Here is a 21,061-nt window from a genome sequence, read left to right as displayed (position 1 = left end):
GGATATTACAGGATGTTCTCCCCACTTCCCCCAATCCATTCATTTCATGGTACTCCTACTCATGTCCCTCCCCTACCCACCTCTTTTCCCTTCCCCGCTGTCTTCTGCTCATATTTTTCCTCTCGCTGCACACTCGCAGTTTCTGCTCAGATTCTCATTTCACAGTCATTTATGGTAACCCTTCTTTAGTCGTCCTCTCTACACCAGTCTTGCTCAGGATTTCTCCTCTCCTCTCCTCTCCCCCACAGTTCGTCTAGCCCTCATCTCATTTCCCTTCCTCTTGATTAGTTGACCCCTTTGACCGTTTCCATCTCCTCCCCCTTTCTGCTCGTCCTCCCCTGCTCTGTTTGTACGGCTCTTAGATGAGTTTCCTGCAAACTTTTCTCCATTTCCAGATTCAGCTTAAATCTGTGCAACATCAGGCTCATCAGGAATGTTTAATGGAAGAGAAGCATCCCTCCTGTATAGATGTGTTTTTGTCTTGTACAGTAATCACAAAGCAATTAAAAGGTGCTTGATACAATGTTTTCCAGTTTACCTATGTAAATTACATAATGTACAACAGTTAAAGCAATGCATTAGGAAACAAAAGAGGAATGTTTTGTCTCAGATTTCCTCGCCAGCCTCTGCAGAGCAGGAGATTTTCCGATTGGAAACTGCAAAAAAATACAGAGGGATTGAGAGTGAGATGAACAGATGGCCTTATCAGGGAGTCCTGCGCCTTTTGTTTAGCTTGGACTCAGAAGGAGGAAAGAGGAAGCACATCATGGGAAGAGCAACAGTTACACAATATTTGTTAAAGTACAAGAAATTAATATAAGTTTTTAAATGAAGTTACATTGTAGCTTCCAGATGTTTGCTTAGAAGTGGTCCAGAGTTTTCCTTTGGGATGTGTTTACATAAGCTCACGAAAAGCCATTGGCATTAATACTGGAGGCATAAAAGTTACTCCCAGGAATGTTTCTTTGGCTTAATATGTTGATGTTTAATTTAAAACCAATAGTACATTGCCAGCGGCTCATCAAATCTCCCTAAAAGGAATGAGACATTATTATTATTATGTGTGGCAATTGGTTGTTTATAAAGTGTAATAGCATTTTCTGTCCGAAAATCACAAGTGTACACATGGAAAGTTGTCTAAGAGCTACTTGAACCGTGAACATTTGGAACTAACACTGTGTTTTTACGAAAATGGTCTCATATCCACTGTTGAGTATGGGGATGGATCTGTGATGCTGTGGGTTTGTCTCTTTCCAAAGGCCCTAGAAACCTTGAGTTGTCAATGGTTAAAAGCTATGTGTGGTTCAGGGCTTCAACTAACGATTATGAAAGTTCTAGATTATTCTATCAACTATTCTGACGATTAATCGATTAATTAGATTTTTTTTTTTAATTGGCACATTCTGGAGATTTTTCATTTATTTCTTTGTTATACAATATTAGAAATGCATTAAAAGATGCAAATAAACGAATAATTTTTTTTAAAATATATTATTGGTTGAAAGGCAATAACTCCGAATTTGTTTTGTGAATGCTTGATCATTTGTAACAAAAAATTCAAGGGCAGAAAAAAAACCTTGTAACTTCAACATGCTCAACCCTTTCTGCTTTACTTTACATCAATATAGTGCAGGGCTGATGTATTGACTATTTTTTGGATTAACTCATTAATAATTGAATAGCAAAAAGTGCGTTATACATTTTTTTCTTTATAAAGAATTTGAACTGAGTGAAGTTCTGGGTTGAACACATTTACGAACAAAGGTGTTTTTTATCTTAAATACAAAATGTATATATTATACAGTTTTGGCTTCATTACTGCTCTAAATATGTTGTTCTGCCCTAGTCTGATTTTTGCGCACTGTTAGTTTGAAGAGTTGCTGGCGATATGCAAGGTCAGAGGTCAAGGTTGGGTGGAGGGGTGGGGTCTGTTGCAGAGACTGCTGTCAGAGCAGTAAAGCATTCCTTCCAGGCGATCATGACATCCGCTGTAAATATAAGGTCCTCTACTGCAGTGCATTAGACAGAACGGCAGCCACTGCTTTTCTGTTCTGTTTTACGTTTCTAAAACAGAACATAAAAATGTCTTAATTTGTCTTTAAACGGATTTTATATATTTACTCCTGTCAAAGACAGTCCAGAGCATTGAGGCATGAGATCTGTATATATGCAAAGCTGGTAGAAACAGGCTCAGCAAAGTAAAAGAGGCCAAATGTGCCGTGTTTACTCAGAGGCGCTGAAAACAGTAGGAATCTCCTTCAGTTTCTCAGTTTTGTTCCACCTTGTGTTGGCCTGTCACTTAAAATCCAGATATAACTGCACATTGAAGTTTGTGGTGGTAATTTTACAAAAAGTCAATATTCATAAAACCAATTTATGAATATTTTTTGCAAGGCCATTTGCTCACTTTGTCAAAAATATGTGTTTAATCACATTTGTCATCATTCAAATGGTTTCTGAATACAGTATTGATCCATAAGAGACTCCTTATATCTCTCTCAATCCATCTATCCCTCTTTTTTTCCCTCCCTCCTGTCCTGGTTAGGTTTTAACCTCATATTTCCCTACACTCTTTATCCCTCCATCCCTCCATGGCTTACTGTTGCTGTATTTCCCCACATATCTTTCCTCTTATCTGTTCTTTTGTTCTCTGCTGTTGATATCTCTCTTTCCCCATTTAATCTGCAGCCTCTTTGTGTTTATCTCTGCCTTCATCTTCTGTGCTACTTCACATACGACTGTTTCTACACACACACGCGCACGCCTACACGCTTATACACAGCGACACACACACACACATCTGTTTAATCACACTGGCATCCGCAGATCTGAGTGTAGGTGAAATTAAAGTGTGATAAGCAGCTTACCAGGTGTGTGTTGTCATGCTTTACTGCTCTCCAGGCAGCATTTTGCTCCCTGTTTTTTGATTAGAGCCAAAACAGCGCATACACACACACCACACACATGGAAATACACACCTTGTGTTTCCCATGACATTCTTGGTGCTTCTAAATGATTAAAAAGGTAGCAGTGCCAAAAGACAAGCAGTTAGCAATAAGTGATACAGCAGAGGATCAATACTCTTATTAAAAAATAATAATTGTTTGTAGTTTTTTCATATTGATTGAACACATACAGCCCCGATGGCGTGCTAGAGCTGATAAATTGAATTACCGTAGTCTCACGGTTACAGCTGTAAACATGACGGGAGCTGTTTTATTCTCCCTTTATTGAGCTCGTGTTCTCTCCGAAGGAGGACGCATGAATTTATGGATGTCCCTGGCCAAAAAGGCCGAACTTTTTATGCATGCATCATGAACGGGGGCAGAAACGGCAGCTCAGAATTACTGTTGCTCCTTCTTTCACTTCTGTTACATCACTTTGCACAGACAGTGGGATAAAATGTAATTACAAGCTGTAGCACTTAGTATTGGTGTATTTTCTGTGCTCTAAGCCTGCGACAATAGGTGGCATGTTTGCATGTGTCCATCATCACGTATGTGTGATAAATGTTTATCAGATCCGCTTAGGGTTTGTTCGTGTGGTGTGTGATCAGTGTTTGAGTTTCTACGTGGAATCTGAGAAGCCTGCCAGACAACCTCCCTGTGGGGCAAAGCTATGATGAGCAATTATCCACTAGGGCGAGTTTGTAGGCTAATTTTGCATATTTATGTGGTCAGCAACACTGTTTACTATTCCCCTTCGCTGCTTACTGCTGCATTTTCAATTTAGAGCAGACCCCAGTTTTCTTTCTCTCTTTCCCTCTCTCTCTTTATATTCTCTCCATCTCTTCTTCCACTGCCTCTATCTCTCTCCTTCTGATGGGGTTTGTGATGTGTATCGCTCCCCCCATCCCTCAGGCTGCTTCTCTATTTTTATCCTCACTGTGTGTGGGACGGGATGGCAGTAAAGGGACAGGTGTAGATTTGGCTCTGTGTGTGTGCGTGTGGGGGTGTGCAGGCGTGGGGGGGGCGTGTGTGCGTGTGTGTGAAAGAAAGTAGACAGGGGGAGGAGTCGTACCGAGGGGGGTTTGAAGTGCCGAGGGTATTTGTTTTAAGGCAAATGTCTATTTGTCTGCGATCGGGCTTAAATAGCAATGTGGACGTGCTTTCTATCAATCTTTTGTTTGAGGATATGCAGAACTCTATCACATTTTCTTACAAATATACACTTCAATTTTTATTATTGGGAATTTAGGTAATAAACCAGTACAAAGTAGCACATAAATGCACATAAATGTCAAATGGAATTTAAAGGATACATGGTTTACGAATACAATTCTTCACTGGAGTTGGGCATTTATGGTGTCGCTTATTATTTATCGTAATACATTTCTTATCATAAGAAGTTTGAATTATGGTTACGATAATTTCCAAGTTATGGTGTTTAAAAAACAAAATACAAGATATAACTCAAAGTATTTGTCTTTTATTAACCATTTCCATTTACAATAAAAAAGGCCACTAACATCCACTGCCTTGTTAAAAAGCAGATTTAGACACAGCCATCCAATAAATCTGGCTAAATACAGGAAGCATTTTCAAAGAAAACATGAGGCATGTCCCCATTTTTTGCTATAAATACATTTAAAAAAATGTATACCAAGAAAGTTAAAACCTACTAACGTAAGAATGTAGGACTTTTTATATCTTTTTTCAGTTAAGCAAATGTTAAAGGCACCTTTATTACTTTGCATTGACTTTGTTTGATCAATTAAAGTATCGTGAGATTAATTTATTGTTGGGCAGGAAAATAAAAATTCTCCATGGAAAAAATGCACTTCTTACAACACACAAAAAATTTTGGTCACTGCTGAATACTTTCAACCTGACAATTTTAGATAAACCCAGTAGAGCTGCAGCTGTGGTTCTGCGTAGTAATTCTTTAAGAGGGCTGAATTTAATTGCATGCCACACTTTTCAGATTTTCATTTGTTACAAACATTTGAAAACCTTATATTACATTCTGAAATTAGGTGCCACTTTGTGTTCATCTGTCACATAAAATCCTATTAAAATACATTGAATGTTGGGGGTTCATCATGACAAAATGTGATATGGATGGTTTAGCAGAACACTGTACGTGTGTGGGTCCATATGTGGGTACATTTATGCATGCAACATGCGGAGAGAAAAAGCGCCTGCCTCATATTTCACCACAAAATTGAGGCAGAATCTAATCATAGCCTCATAAAAGCCTGACCCTGGAGAGAGCCTGCCTCTTTAAGGCCTCCGACACACGCACACACACGCACACACCCGCTTGCAGATCAAGGTCAGTGATTATACCAGAAAATGGTCCAAATGAGCCAGCAAATAAGAAAACAGAAACACACACCTATAGGACAATGTAAGCGATTAGCTGATTTGATAATTATGTTTGTTTGGACACATGACTAGCAGGTTGCCCTGAATGTTCTCTGCCAAAACTGTGTGTCTCATAAACCGAGCTCTAAAGTAGCCTTAAACTGAACTGTGTCCATTTCCAACACCATCTGTTTTACAAATGCAGCCAGCTTCTGCAGGTTCTGTTTTCCATGTACACACAGAGAAAAAAAAATGCTGCTCAGTTGCAATTAACGTTAATCATTTTGTTTTATTTTTGACACTTTGTGGAATAGTGAAAACACAGAGAGCATAGTTTGTGTTTTTCAGATGTTGGATTTGGTTGTGTAAAATAACAAATATCTCACACAGAGCTACTGCTGAAAGTGAAAAGCAGCCTCCTTTATCTGTGCATTTTTTTTATGTTTATGAGGAACTAAATTAACATTAGTAAACTCGACCAGTACACTCTCTTTGATATTTGCATAGAGATGAGGCTTTGATCACTAGGCATAGGCTGGTATGAGGTTCTCAAAATAAAACAACCTTAAGGTTTCATCTAATCAGAAAACCATTCACACAGAAATTGGTGTAAATTTGTTTTGTTCAGAACAGAAGAGCAATAATCATTCCAACCAATGATGATGATTGATATTGTTAGCATTTGACTGAGATACACAGTCATTAGATAAACTTAGCAAGCACTCTGCTTTTTATTCAATAAAAAAAGTAAACCAAGATGATATTCTGCTTTCTGTTCAAGCAATCATCTGCATAAAAAACAAACTGCATCCTGCTCGGCAACTGTAGTCCTAAAAAATATGACAATTAATTTGGAAATTTTATGAAATTGAAAAATTTTATTTGGAAAAATTAAATTTTTCCAAAATTATTTCTTTTTATTTTTAAATAACATTTTTTGTTATTATTTTGTTGTTGTTTTTTTAAACGCCACTTTTTCAGTTTTCTCAGCCAAAAATATTTCTGAACAACCACCACTCTCTTTCTTATAAGGCATAGTAGACTCTTTTTTTTTTTTTAACCAGCTGACCAGCAGGACACAGCAACATGTGGGGAGGGGCAGTTCTGTTTTATTCTAATTGCTGATTACGAGTATAAACTTTACCACTTTCTCAGAAAAATCTCAAAGATAATGTCCATGGTACAAACCGTCTTCAGGTTATATGGCCCATATTTCATTATGTGGACATATAGAACAGATCCATACGAGGCGCCTGAATGAATGTGTGAATTTGCATGAATGAAATGGGGACTAGGAGATGTAGAGGAGGGCCCTGAAGAGGTTCTTTATGAATAGGGACGTACAGACAGGGAGGGGGCAGGGTGAGACGAGGGCGGAGTAGAGGAGGTCGGGGCAGAAAGAAGGAGGAAACGGGACAAAAGTTTTCAGTAATGAGTGTGGAGGAAGGGACAGGCGGGTGGTGCAATAGAAGAAAGGCTTTTCTCTGAATGCTGGAAGGGGTGGGAGGGAGTCAGGCGGACTTCTGTCAATTTAAAGAGAGACATCTGTCAAAGGGGAGTGTATGCCTACAAGTCTGAGCGTGTGTGTGATTAGGCAGAGAAATGGGATGCCAGGACTGTATCTGCACCTGGGATGTGACTCTTATCAAACCATAACTGGCTGTCTAAACACTGAGCTCTTTCACCCTGACCACAGAGAAATGAAGCTTTTTACAAGCTCATTAAACTTGTTAGGACTTCCCCTGCTTGGATGATTAGTAACCATCCGGTTTTTCCATGTAATATTTCTCATTGTATGGACTGTCTTATAATTTTTTTAGATTGATTAAGAGCAGTAATCAACTCTCATATATATTTCATGATGGGGTGTGGAAAAGTATTTGTTTTTCAGATGTTATTCTTTACCCCATTTTATAAAAACTGTATCCATTTTAATACCATCTTGCAAATATCACATTTGCCATTAAATTAATAAGAAACTTTGTATTTATTCCTAAAACGTTACTTGATTTCTTCTACTTTTAATGCCTACTTAAGCAAGAAGGCATTTATCCTGTAATCTGCTATGATTAGGGAAGAAAGTGGCACAATGAAATATATAAAATTTTTCTGTCCATTTGAGGTTGCACTGATCTCATTTTATGACACGAATTCATATTTCTATGTACCCATTCATGAAATGTTAGAGTTAAAAACCAGTGTGTTTAAATGTGACTATGTAAGAGCATAAATCCATGTGGATATCAGTCTTTTATTTTCTGGATTCCCGCCTACACCATAACTATCCGAGCTTTCATAAATGTGTCAGGCTCCGGATTGGACGTAATCTCAGTGAATGTGAGATTTCTGCAGCCATGAATCTGTATGGCTTTGAACGGCCTTTTTAATTCACCAGCTCATTTCCCAAAGGACTTACACTCCCGAAAATAGAAAGAAGGTCCAAGTGCATAGGTCTAACAGTTATCCGCTATAGTGCTGTTGGATTATGTTGAACTAAATCCACAGGATCAAATTTCAGTGAGTGCTCCGCTGCTGCATGCTGAATGTTCTCGTTGGGCTTGACAAAAACAACGTAATATTCTGTGGATCAACACGGTGGCTAGCACTGCTTTATTCATGGTTTGATGTTATTATTGTGCAGGCAAATGAGGAGAAAAACACAGGGAGAGGAAAGGGAATATGTTGCTGCTCCAGCAGAGAGACTGGTGAAGGGTTTCTGCCAGATAACTTACTGAAAGGAGGAGATGGAGGGCAGACCTCTCAGGTGTGAAGAAAGGAATTAGAGACAGTAGAGGGGGGAGGGGGACGGGGCACCAGGAGCCTGTATTATGGTTGCAGACCTGCGTCACTAGGCAACGGAGTCGAGCCAGATGCCAGGTTGCTAGGAAACCTGAGGGATGCAAAGCCTAACGTGGTTCTAAATAGTGGATGATAGCATGGAGGGGTGGAGCTGTGCTTCTGTTTCACCTTAACGCTCACTCCCTGTTTCTCACATTTTAATGTTTTCTTCTCGCTCTAAATGAGAGGGACAAATTCAGTTTGATCATCATATAGGATATTACATAAATATTGTTTTCTTACTGTACAGACATGTTAACTTTTCATAGAGTTTGACTCGCGCAGTGCAAACTATGACCCTGGTCTATATTGTATATAGTGTCCAGTTCTGGTAGTTGTTGTATGTTATATACTTGTTTTGTTGGATGAAGTAGAGATCTTCAAATTGAAATATGTGTGATTGGATCTAAAGGTCTTTATAGCTAAATATGACTTGGACAAATTGTAGTGTGTGTTGCGATGACATTTTTTTGTAATTTGGAGCTATATACCTTCAGGTCTGTGCTAAATGGGGTTTTTTTCTGATGAACATTTTAAGCCCATTAAAGCCAGAGTATTCAGCGATTACTGTGAAACAAAAGTAATATATTTGCAGTGTCACAACAGTCCTTTTTTTTTCTTTCTACAAATATAGAAAAATGGCTGCAAATACGTGCACACACAGTTTCTTTATCCTTATGTTGTTTCCTCTAAAGTTTATATATTTATACTTTGTTTGTACCCTGTGAACTCCTAAAAACCAAAGGCAAATTCTTTCTTTGTGCACAAAATGTCAGCCAATAAAGCTGATCCTGATTCTATAGAAATAAACTGGATTGAAATCAGTTACATGAAACATATTGTTTCATGTAACATGATTTTTTTTTTGCTGAAATCAATATACTTGTATATTATTCAATAATTCTGTAGTTATTGAATAATTTTGATTAAAATGCTGATTGTGTGCTTGAGCTGCTAATTATTTGGTTCTGCTACAGCTGTAAGTGTGCAGACGCAGTCTAAATAAAAGCTGCATTTATGTTTCAAGATATGCTGGATTCAAACTGTTATGGATCGTTTCTCAGCATAGTTGGGTACTAAATGTAACTGATATAGGGAAGAAGCCTTTTTGATTAGGGGAATATTTTAGTTTTAAAGCCCTTATATATATATTTTTTGTGGGCCTCTGTTTGTAATTAAGGATAAACTTAAAAATGGTCAATTTTTTTTAGTTTTTTCTCTTAGTTTTATCATCTTTGCAACACGCTGTTGGTGAGTTTCTAAGAATAATTAGACAAACATTGAAGATTAAAAAAAGAGATGTTCCAGGAAAAGAAAACTGAGATACTGCCGTCAAAAGCAGAATATGGAGGATTATGAATCTCGATGCGGAGAGCAAGGAACCAAGGAGTCAAGGAGAGGCAGAAATAATGCGAGATTGTGGAGTGGGGATAAAAATAGTTTTCATTCCTTGGGCATTTTGGAAAATGGACTTCTGAAATTGTTAGGTTGAAGCGTCCCGAGGGAGAGTAAAAGGGGAATGAGGAGGTGTGAACATATGCGTTTACAGAGGATTCAAGAGAGCATTTGACATGGATGCATACTCATATGAATGCATGTTGTCTTGTTGTTTTTTTAAGTGTTGAATGAATAATTTCTTCCTGTTGTGCAGAAATACTTTTGATGGCAAAAGAGAAGCAAATACAAAATGAAGCTGTAGCTTTGATTTATGTCTGTACAGTTTCTTTCTCCTACCACTTCCCCCCTCATCACGGTGGATGGTTTGTTCCACTGATTTTGCGTGGGTGGGGGAGGGGGAAAAATACGATTTGATTGGATAATCCAAGGATTTAATATCCTCTAATCCTGGTACAATCCTCTCCGCATTACTGCAGGGAGTAAGATTAACTGTAAGTGTGTAGTATGTGTTTGTTTCAGTGTGAGCAAAAGGTCGGGTGCTGTGAGACACTGGAAAGGCGTACCGTAAAACTGTTTCGGTGTGTGTGTGTGTGTTTGTGTTTGCATCGATAAGTGACATGCACTGTGTGTCTATAGTATTTCTGTTGTCACCACAGCGTGTAAATGGGCTTGTGTTTGCATGCAGGCTTTGGTCAGAAGTGCATGAGTGGAAGCCGGGCTTTCACTGAGTGTGTGTGTGCTCATGCAGCATCACATATATGCCCTCATGCATCGCCTCACATGCAAGTTCACTTTCCTCAGAGGCACAGGAACTTCTAAAGCTTCTTAGTATGCAGCAGGATAGGTCAAACTGCACTCCGGCGCGAGTCCTGGCTCCTCTTTACATGTACACGTTTGCAGATGGCTGCTGTTAATTAAGTCTTATTTGGAACGTGAGTAATTAGAGGATAATTTGACATGAAAGGAGTGTGCGGCTGTTCTTGTGTAAAGGAGAGAGACAAAGACAAACTGGAGTACAGTTTGACTGCCTAACCAGACTCAAGGGAATTTTAATCAGTACAGTATAGATTTGCCACATACTTATTTCCATATCTGGCCTCTGACACCTTCTTCATTATTCTCTTCAATGTACATTTCTTTCTTCTCTAACATTTTTACTCATACTTGGTGCTCATATTGCTGGTTTTCATGCTAGTATCCAGAGAGTAAATTCATTGTAGAGACAATTTAGAAGGCAGTTCAAAGCCACTAAAGCATCCTCTGGCACCAATTCTTTGTTTACCCAAAGAGCACAGCAGTCGCCCTTGGCAACCAGCATCCTTGTTTACCTACTCAGTGTGCCGTCATACGATTGCCATGACAACAAGCTGGTTGCCATGCGAATTTTCCGATCCCATTGTGATGTCTCTGAAGAGGCAGTCTGCACGTCTCACCTGCTGCTTCTCTTCATGTCTTTAGATTCTCCTGCTCATTTTTTTCAAGCAAGTTAATCACTGAAACGCATATTATATACTTAAGATTGTAATGTCACAACGCTCATATACAGAGCCTTGCAAAAGTATTAATTCCCCCCACTCAACCCTTAAGCAATTTGTCATGTTACAGCCACACACTTCAGTGTACTTTGTTGGGAATTTCTGTGATAAACCTGCACAGCGTTGCACATAATAGTGAAGTGGGAAAAAAATTATACACTTCTTTCAGAATGTTTTGCAATTAAAAATTTGAAAAATGTGGCTTGCATTGAAATTCAGCTTTCTTCAGTAGGGAGAAGCCTGGGGGATTCCGTCATATTATTCTGTCAGTAAAATCCAGTATAATCAATTGCCTTCAAAAATCACCAACTTAATAAATAGAGCCCACTTGTGTGTAATTTAATTTTAGTTGTAATCTAATTTTTCTGTGAATTTCTCTGAGGTTTGTTAGGGGACATTCAGAAACAAACACCAGCAGGAAGGACAGGGAGGGAGTTGTGGAGAAGGTTGAAGCAGAGTTGATTAGAAAGCTGTATCTCAATGTTTGATGGTGGCAGAATTATGCTGTGGGAATGCTTTTTAGGAAAGGGGATCTGCATATCTGTGTATATACACTAATCAATACGCTGTGATTCCACTGGAAGTGGCGGGGGTTTTCTGTTTAGCCCATTTTATGTGCACAAGGACAAGGCTTAATGGAGGAAGAAATTGAAGAGGTGATGGATTGATCCAAGGTTAGAGAGAAGGTAGGTGGACACAAATCTTGCAACTATCAGGCCTCTCTACAAAGGAAGCCCAAATCAATGTACAAGACAGGACTGATCAATGAGCAGATGGATGGCAACTTGGATGGACAGCAGTAACATTAGGACCAGAATAGGATGAATGGATGAATTTCTCCAGTAAAGGTGCTAGAGTTAAAAAAATATATATCTATGATTCACTCCTAATTTGTGAGTGTGTCTTATGAAGGGATGTGAGGAGGTGTGTTTTCATCTGCGTGCGAGGATGTCGTGGCGTGTGTGTGTGTGTGTGCGTGCGGTGGGTGTGTGTGTGTGTGTGTGTGTGGGATGGCCTTGCCCTAGATCGATAGTTTTGTGGTGACAGCTAAGAGCTGATTAATCAAATGCATGGATCTGTCTTTCTCTGCTCTGCCCTCTCCTCAATTACCAGCATCATTACATTGCCTTAACACCCCACTGGGACGCCGAGCCATTCTTCCTCCTTCTCATCCGTTCCCTCTACATCTTCCGTCCTTTTCTTCCAGTCCACACATTCGCTCAAACTCCAGCAAGATTTATAAGAATTCAAATAAAAAGAAGTTAGGTCATCCCTCCAGGAGAGTCGACTCCACAGTTCTTTGTTGAGTCCTGTCTCTCCTCCACTTCTCCTCCGGATCTACCTTGTTTCTTCCTCGTTCCATGTCTCTCCTCTTTTTGCCACCATCATTCTGCAGCTCTGCTCCTCCAGCCCATCCCTCTTTCCCCTACCTATGACTAAACACTGTGTGTGCAGAGTTTTTGGGGGTTTTTTGTAGTTTTTTTCTGTCTTTTTGTTTGTGTTAGCCACAGGTACAGACGATATGAATGGGAGGGATGTTTGCAACGTGGGTTTGGGATAATGCATCAGCACTCTTGGCAGGGGATCTTGGTAGTCGTGAGATTTTTTTAGACAGAGCGAGTCACGACTGAATCACGCCCCGTCCGCCTGCCTGCTCCTCTTTCTCTTTCTATTCTTTTTGAATCCTCTCTCAGGGGCAGGCTCTGCTTTCATCCCTCCACTCTCAGCCTTTCTCTTTCGCACTTTCCATGTAATACTTTTTTTTTCCATTTACTCCCCGGGGTTCCTTTTAGCCTTCCACCTGCCCTTTCTAGCGGTCGATGTGAGTTGGGGTCCCCCAGGCTTCTCCCTCTGAGTTGTTTTTTTTTCTATCCTTTTATTTTCAGTTGACTGTGCCCGTTCCCTTTACACACTTGTCATTTCACTGAACAACATTATCTCCCCCTCTCTCCCACGCCTGCACCGTCTCATTTCTCCTCTTGCCTGTGTCTCTGCCTTCTCTTGTCCCTCATCTAATCCCTACTTTTTAGGTAATCCAGATCAGCTTGCCTGCATTCTTAATCTCGCCACTTCTCAATCCCCTGGTCTTTGAGTGTGTGTATGTGGGACAAATCAAAGACTGTTTATGTTTGAGTCTTGAAGCAAATGTCACCTGCTAACTAGAGAAGCACCAGTTCAGTCGGCCAATTGACCTATTTTCTCTCGATCCAAAGATCAAATACTGGAAAAAAAATGTTTTAAGTTAATTTATTAAACATATCAAAACTAATATCTCCCACCATTTTCAATCCAAATGAGTATCACCGAACAGCATCTACTTCAAAGCACCCTTTTTACTTGAATAAAAGCCACATAAAGGTCAGGAATATATTTTTGATGCATAAATGAGGATAATCTTGTTACAATTCTTAAAATGAAAAAATGCTTTCTTTCTGAATTAGAGTTGTCAGGTCAAACCAGAAAGAAAACTGGGAATCTATGTCGGTCATGAAAAGGTTGATTCCTACTTAACTATCCATAATCTTGATACTTGAGTAACAAAAACACATGAACAGACCCTGACTGCTGTCATTATCTTAATTAGATTTTTTTCTTTTTTATAAATGAAAGAATTATTTTAAAGTTCTGAAAATGTTCATTAGGGTTGATATTTTACGGTAGTTTTTTTATCTCACCTAAAAATCATCTGAGAAAAGGTTTTCTTTAAAAAAAAATACAAATTTCTTAAAGAATATATCTCTTTAGACTGCATTTTTACTGAGGTTGAAATTATGTCATTACAAAAATTGGATTTGGCTGTTTTCTTTTCTTCGATAAGGTCGGACTAGTAATTGGCAGATCAAATAGTAAAAACATGTTTTTCCTAGTAATTAAATGCATCAAGAAGAAGAACCCCCTCTGTTTAAAACACATCAACTAACAGCATGTCTTCTGAAGGAGTTTAATAAATAAAAAACAGATAAAAGTTAGTGACATAAGTGGAAATAGTCTTGTAATTCCTACATTTCCTGTTAGATTTAAAATGACTGACTTTATTCAAGAACATATAACAGAGTTTTTTCTGATTGATGTGTTTTTATAAAAGTTTAAATCACAGCTATGCAGGTCAGATCTCAAAATAGACTGGAAATCAGTATTGGTGAAGAAAAGCTTTTAGAGTGCATCTCTACTCCTAACCTAACTATGGTACACAAATAACTTAACAAAATGGGTCTGCCCTATCTTTTGTAATATTAAGGCACATCATTTCATTTTAAATTTAAGTCTGATGCTTAAGGTCTCAAGTTTTGCCTCTGTTGATAGTTTTCAAGATGTTCCTAATTTAGTGACAACTTTTTTGAATATTTAACTTCTCACCAAAAACCTACCATCATGAATCAATCATTGGAGGAAATTTATTGATTAAAGGATAGCATACATCTCACCAGACAGTTAAATATCTTTTGTGGAGTTGAATTGAGTGTGACTGAAAGGCATTTAATGTTGACCTGTTTGCTGATGTTTTCTTTTGTCCTTTAGATGAATCGGCCGATCCAAGTTAAACCAGCTGACAGTGAAGGCCGAGGAGGTGAGTCGTCTTTCTTCTTTTTGTGAAGACATTTTCAAAATGTCTTCCCTATCTATAAACTCAGCCATCTCAATGAGTCTGTTGTATATTTTATTTTTTGTCAGTTTTGAGGTGAGTTTAAAATATTAACCTCAGATAATCTTTAATAGATGTTAGAAGGTTTCATGCTGGGCATGATTTTACTAAATACCCGTACTTTTACACAGACATTCACACTAGCGCCTCACTTTTCCAATTACCAGTCTCAGTGGTCAACACTGCTCCCTGGTGGACGAAAATAGTATATTTCCCTCTATAGCTTCAACCTTCATGTTATAAGAAGATATGTTACCAGTTTGGGGGTAAATAAATTGATTTTATGTCTTTTTGTTTTCCTTTCTCCTGCTCATCCCTGGTGTCTCAGAGGACAGGAAGTTGTTTGTGGGCATGCTGGGAAAGCAGCAGAGTGATGAGGATGTCAGAAGGCTGTTTGAGCCCTTTGGCAGCATAGAGGAGTGCACTGTTTTGAGAGGACCAGATGGCACAAGCAAAGGTAAATTGCATAAGGTTGAACTGCTCAAGGAAAATATAGTACAAACAATTTTATTTGCTGTAGCATTGATTACTAATCTGATAACTGTGTTTGTTTTTGTTGTGCAGGGTGCGCCTTTGTGAAATTCCAGGGTCATGCCGAAGCCCAAGCTGCAATCAGCAGCCTGCATGGGAGCCGCACAATGCCTGTAAGCTCCATGCATACGATGACTAATGATTTAAAAACATAAAGACATTCAACATTCATATCTATACGATTAATTTGAGTAAAGGTTTGGATTCTGTCCTTGAAAAAGTTTTAATACCCTTTTAAAATGTTGATACATTAAACTTTGTTGTATTTTACATATTTTTAAGTGACAAATTTATTGAAAGCAGCACATAATTGTGATCTGGATTAATTTCCACAGATTAGATTGATTTTACATAAAATGCAATTGCCATTGCAATTACAGCTGCAACTCTTTATGAGGAATGTCTCAATTAGTTTTGCACAGCTGGAAACGAAATGTTTTTCTTTACAAAGTAGCTCAAACTCAAGTCAGGTTGGATGGAAATAATCTGTAAATCAAGCCACAGATATCCATAACAAGTTTTTACCTTCAGTTGGCGTGTATTTGCTGAAGAAATATCACAACAGCATGATGTTGCCACCACCATGTTTCACAGAGGTGAACTTTATCCCTGACCTTTCTGGTGGGAGGCGTTCATAGAACAGCTGCGTTTAAACTGAAATAAAATTACACACATAGAGACTATTTTCTATTTTCTAAGTGAAAACAATAGGTTTTTATATAGCAATTTAGAATAAAAAGGGCTGGTAACATATACTTGGTACATTTTCCACATTTTTATTTGTAAATATTCTTGAGCACCATGTGAGAACCATGATGTTTCCTTCAGTGTTACATCAGCCACCACAAGTTAATCTGTCACATAAAATTCACTACAACACACTGAAATTTTCAGTGGTCCAATGAGAAAATGTGAATGAATACTTTTAGAGAGCACTGTAAACTGTATCTCTCCGTCCACAGGGAGCGTCGTCCAGTCTGGTGGTAAAGTTTGCTGACACGGAGAAGGAGCGGGGGCTGAGGAGGATGCAGCAGGTGGCCTCCCAACTCGGCATCTTCAGCCCCATGACCCTCAACTTTCCTGCCTACAATGCCTACACGCAGGCGGTCAACGCACAGGCAAGCACAGACACACAAAAGCCAACTGTACGACTCTCACATTTGCTACACACCAAGTTTGCAAGGGCAGTGCTGTGCTTATGAAAGGATGTAATAAGTTTGAAGAGGCTATCAGTGGTCTAATTGGAACTAATGTTATTACATAGACAACAGAACATACGTCATCTGGCATTAGCCTTCCCGCAACACACAACCATTAACCCACTGACTTGGGACATAATGGCCTTGTAATTAGATCTCTATTCATCTGTTCCTCCATCACTCCCTCTCCTTGGCCCTTCCTCCCATTTTTCATCTTCTTTTCTCTCTCTTTCTCTTTTTCCCATATCAATTTAACCCCCTTGCTCTCCTCCATCCTCTTTCTCCCTCGTCTACAGCTTGTCCAACAGCAGGCCCTGGTTGCCCAGTCAGCGTACTTGTCTCCTGTCGCAACAGTTGCTGCTGTACAGATGCAGCAGATGGCGGCACTCAATGCCAACGGAATCATCGCAACACCCATTACACCTATCACACCGTCCTCGGGTAATTCTCCTCATGCACACTCTTCATACTCCATAAATACCTGAAATTAAGGTTGAGAGGCTGCAGTTTGTTTTTATTAAGCCAAACTATAAAGAAACATTTAGATTATGGATTGGAGGGTGTGAACTCTTCACCCTATTACAAGGAAAGTCAGTGTTGCTGCATGTAAAGATTTAAAGTCTCCAATCTTTCCATCCTGCAGAGGTTCAGCAGAATAGATATCCTTGAATTCTTTGAAAATTCTTGAATTTCAGCTTGGTGTTTTGAAGGTTTGGAAAGTGCTTGATTTTAAATTCCTTGAAAGTGCTTTATACTTAAACTGCACAATTTTGTGGTGAAGTTGCTTGATTCAAAGCATAAATTTGTAAAATTACATTTACAGATGAAATCAGATATTTTCATAGACCTAATAACAAGATAATTTTTTTCTCACTGTCTGAAGATAAATCAGATGAAATTTCTCTTGTCTAGACATTTTCCTAAATTATTTCTATTTGCTAAAAGCCAGAAAACTTAGCGAGAACATTTTTTAGAGATTTAGTTTTTCCTTTGTATATTGTGTTTAAGCATTTAATTTAAGCAGGAAGGTCATTTACCTTGACACAATTTTTGATTGTTTTAATGTAACAAGTATTTATTATTCCTTATATCTCAATGATTTATTTATCATCTTGTATTTTATACACTGAACAAAGTTAGTGAAATTGAGGGATTTTTTTGTTAAATTTGTGTTTTGGGCTCAGATCAGTCAGGTGCAAAAATGTGTGAGACATTTTAAAACATACAATTTTGCTATATTGTAGTTTACCTTGTCCCTGCTGTAGAATATTGAATACCATCACATTATTAATAACAGTGATAAATTATAGATAATAGTGAATTAAAACAGCATTTTTTTTGTTCAGTTGTATTGTTTTTATCTCCAAAGTGTGGTGTTGGAAAGTTTGGAAATTTGAAAATGCTTGAAATTAAATTAATTTTGCTATGGGAAAAGTGGACAAACCCTGTAAATATCAAAACATTGTACATGTTCTTCTTAACTAGGAAGTAATTGTTTTGGTGTAATCTATATCTGCAGGTACAAACACTCCACCAACTATCGCAGCAACACCTGTGTCAGCTATCCCGCCAGCATTAGGAGTGAATGGTTACAGCAGCGTGCCAGCTCCCACCAATGGACAGCAAACAGAAACACTGTACACCAATGGAGTTCACCCATACCAAGGTAGCTTGATAAAGTATAGAACTGTAGATTATCATGTTAGTTGGATTCTTAATCTCTGCTGCTCTTATTGTTTTTATTCCAGCCCAGAGTCCAGCTGCAGCTTTGGACCCTCTTCAGCAAGCCTATGCAGGCATGCAGCACTACACAGGTTTGCATTAGCATAGATTTCTAAAATTCTTTCTCAAAGCACTTTATAAAAGGAAAAAGGCCAATTACACACAATCCAATTAATTAATTCAACCCAATTGATCAAAAATTCATTATTTCAGGTCAGTTTACCTCAAAGTCTTTGCATTCAAACTGAACCATCCTAATTCAATTCTTTTTATAGCAGCTCTTTTCATTCAGTTTAGTTAATTCCTTATTTATTTCATTCAATCAGATTGAGTCCAAATTCATCTCATTCAATACAGCTTAGGGCTGAGTGGTAAATTGATTTGATAATTGATTTTGCCGACAGGACAAACAACCATGCATGCTCACACTCATACCTAAGGTTCAAGTTTAGAAACACCAATTAACCAATTATAAATGCATATTTTTGGACTGTGGGAAGAAACCAATAACCTGGAGAGATGCATGGATGTGTTGTTTCCAGGTACTCTGACTCAAAATGGGTTTATTGGTTATCCTAAATTGCCTTTTTGTATGACTGTGTTCATGTATGAGTGCTTCTCCTGTCCTATCTGTATTGCCCTGTGATGAACAGAGCAAACCCATCCTATCGCCCAGTAACCACTGGAGATAGGCACAAACTCCTGTGACCTTACAAGGATAAGCATGTGTAGACAATGGATGGATGGATATTACACATACATTTGGGAATCTAGTCATGCACATGTAGTAATGCACCCATCTGCTCAAAGCGATGGTTCATACAGGAGATTAAATGAAGAACATTCAAGCAATGTCTCCTTAGTCTGGCTGTCAAGGGTGAAACATCTTCAAGGGTAATTGATTTTATGATTTATCTGAGTTCACAAAGACTCGGTTTATAGATGATGTTTATAACCAGGGATTGCAGCGATGATGCAATGTGTGCAAACCAGATTGGGATCAACAGTGTCTTTGTTCTGTAGACTTGCTCCACTCTGTAGTTAATAGATTTCACCTTCAACAGGGAACCCCTCAGTTCAAAGGAAATGTCTCTATTGGGCACTCTCATGTTGCCACCTGTTGTTATTACCCAATAAGACGTTAATGCCCCTGTCTCTCTTCCAATAGCGGCGTATCCTGCTGCCTACGGATTGGTTGGGCAGCCGTTTCCCCAGCAGCCGACACTGGTTGCTCAGCAACACCAGCAGCCCCAGCAACAGCAGCAAAGAGAAGGTGATGTGACTTCCTGTCTTGCTGGGGCCACACCCCTTTTGATAGTGAGCGTGTTTAGGGTTGTTTTCTGAAAGCGTGGGGTAATTTATGAGTCTTCGTCCTACGTGTGTGTCTGTGTCAGGTCCAGAGGGGTGTAACATCTTCATCTACCACCTGCCACAGGAGTTCAGTGACTCTGAGATGCTGCAGATGTTCCTGCCCTTTGGCAATGTCATATCGGCTAAAGTGTTCGTGGACCGAGCTACCAACCAGAGCAAATGTTTTGGTGAGACACACACAGGGTGGGGGAGCAGGGAGGGAAGGGGGAGAGCATGTTTACTAGAGCGAGGGAAGGACAAGTGAAAAAAACACAAAGGCTGGCCTTCTGGAGGATAAGATACTGTCAATGTCTGCATCTAAACTAAAGTGAGAGAAAATAATAGATTTATCATGAATGTTATTTATCTCTTTTTTTAGGATTTGTGAGTTTTGACAACCCTGCCAGCGCTCAGGCTGCTATCCAGGCGATGAATGGCTTTCAGATTGGCATGAAAAGACTCAAAGTGCAGCTCAAAAGGCCCAAAGATGCCAACCGCCCATACTGAGTGACAGCGGAGAGAAGAACTAACAAATACGGAGAGGTGAGGTGGTGGTGAGGCGATAAAAGGTGAAATAAGATGACCTGCAGTATACTTCAGGAACAGAATAATGACAGTAAAAAGCTAACTGTTGATACATTTTAAAAGGAAAAAAGCTTGACATTGCAGTAAATTTGCATTGGGTTACTCCTGAAAGCACCCTGTGTCAAGAAACGTGAAAATAATGAGATATTGTTTTCCTTTTTTTATTTTCTTTCACAATCTTATTTCTTCCCTGCTGTTTTGATCTTTTCCCGAAACGGCAACTTACCTCACCCAAGATCCTCCCGTCCAATCATATTTCACGAGGACCCCATCGCTATGGCAATGGTTGCCTAGTGACCGATAAAGCCCTGATCCCCCCTTCCTCTCGCATTGTTGTAAGTTGATTGGTTGGCCTGTGTTTGGGTTGCTGTGGCGATTTTATTGCCTGTGTTGGTTCTGTCACCTCGAGCAACCAGCCATGCGTTGACCTGCATGTCCTGTTGCTGTAGTGATCACAGACTGTGTTTGGTGCATTGTGACTTTATTTTGTATTGACCTGTGCACATACTGATCAATAACTATCTATAGCCAGGACTGCACTCAACTGATTCAACTGATCTGATTGGATATTTGATACACTTAATCACTTTATAGTAATCTATCTGAGAAATTCTGTAGCAAAGCTTGTTATTTTTTTTGCAGCTTTGTTTTTGATCAGTTTCTGTAGTGTTCTGTTTGGTGTCATTATTATTATTATTTGAACAAATGGTTTGGGTAAAATAGTGAGCGTGGACATCTATGTGTGCATATGTTTCTGTGTTACACTGTTAGCGTGTAATGCAGGACTGAATAATCTTCGTTGCATTGCCTTCTGCATTGAGGTGTCCATAGTTTTCCATAACAAACTGGTGGAGACAAGCACAGCAACAACACAGGGAACAAGAATTATGCTTTGATGGGGGAAAAATACATGTATTAGGATGTTGCAGCATAAAATGGCAGGCCGTGATGGAC

At 39.0% G+C, this 21,061-nt stretch overlaps 1 protein-coding gene across 2 annotated transcripts in view; it reads left to right on the top strand.

The window, feature by feature from the left end:
* The window catches only part of LOC116716252 (CUGBP Elav-like family member 3), a 31,456-nt gene that overhangs the window by 7,061 nt on the left and 3,334 nt on the right, over positions 1-21,061 (top strand). Inside the window, exons 5-15 of one of the 2 annotated variants that reach the window (XR_004338421.1) lie at positions 14,597-14,645; positions 15,049-15,177; positions 15,285-15,364; positions 16,214-16,369; positions 16,747-16,891; positions 17,970-18,116; positions 18,199-18,264; positions 19,341-19,445; positions 19,567-19,710; positions 19,902-20,065; positions 20,344-20,442. Coding sequence is in view for 1 of the 2 variants with exons in the window: in XM_032557184.1 (XP_032413075.1) it covers positions 14,597-14,645; positions 15,049-15,177; positions 15,285-15,364; positions 16,214-16,369; positions 16,747-16,891; positions 17,970-18,116; positions 18,199-18,264; positions 19,341-19,445; positions 19,567-19,710; positions 19,902-20,029 (1,149 nt within the window). In the remaining variant the exon portion in view is untranslated. The remainder of the gene's footprint in view (positions 1-14,596; positions 14,646-15,048; positions 15,178-15,284; positions 15,365-16,213; positions 16,370-16,746; positions 16,892-17,969; positions 18,117-18,198; positions 18,265-19,340; positions 19,446-19,566; positions 19,711-19,901; positions 20,066-20,343; positions 20,443-21,061) is intronic. The other variant, XM_032557184.1, reaches the window with a different exon arrangement.

The sequence above is a fragment of the Xiphophorus hellerii genome, chromosome 3 (assembly GCF_003331165.1).
Source record: "Xiphophorus hellerii strain 12219 chromosome 3, Xiphophorus_hellerii-4.1, whole genome shotgun sequence".
In the NCBI taxonomy this organism is placed as follows: domain Eukaryota; kingdom Metazoa; phylum Chordata; class Actinopteri; order Cyprinodontiformes; family Poeciliidae; genus Xiphophorus; species Xiphophorus hellerii.
The sequence above is the reverse complement of the archived record's forward strand: the minus strand, read 5'-3'. Positions and strand labels throughout refer to the sequence as shown.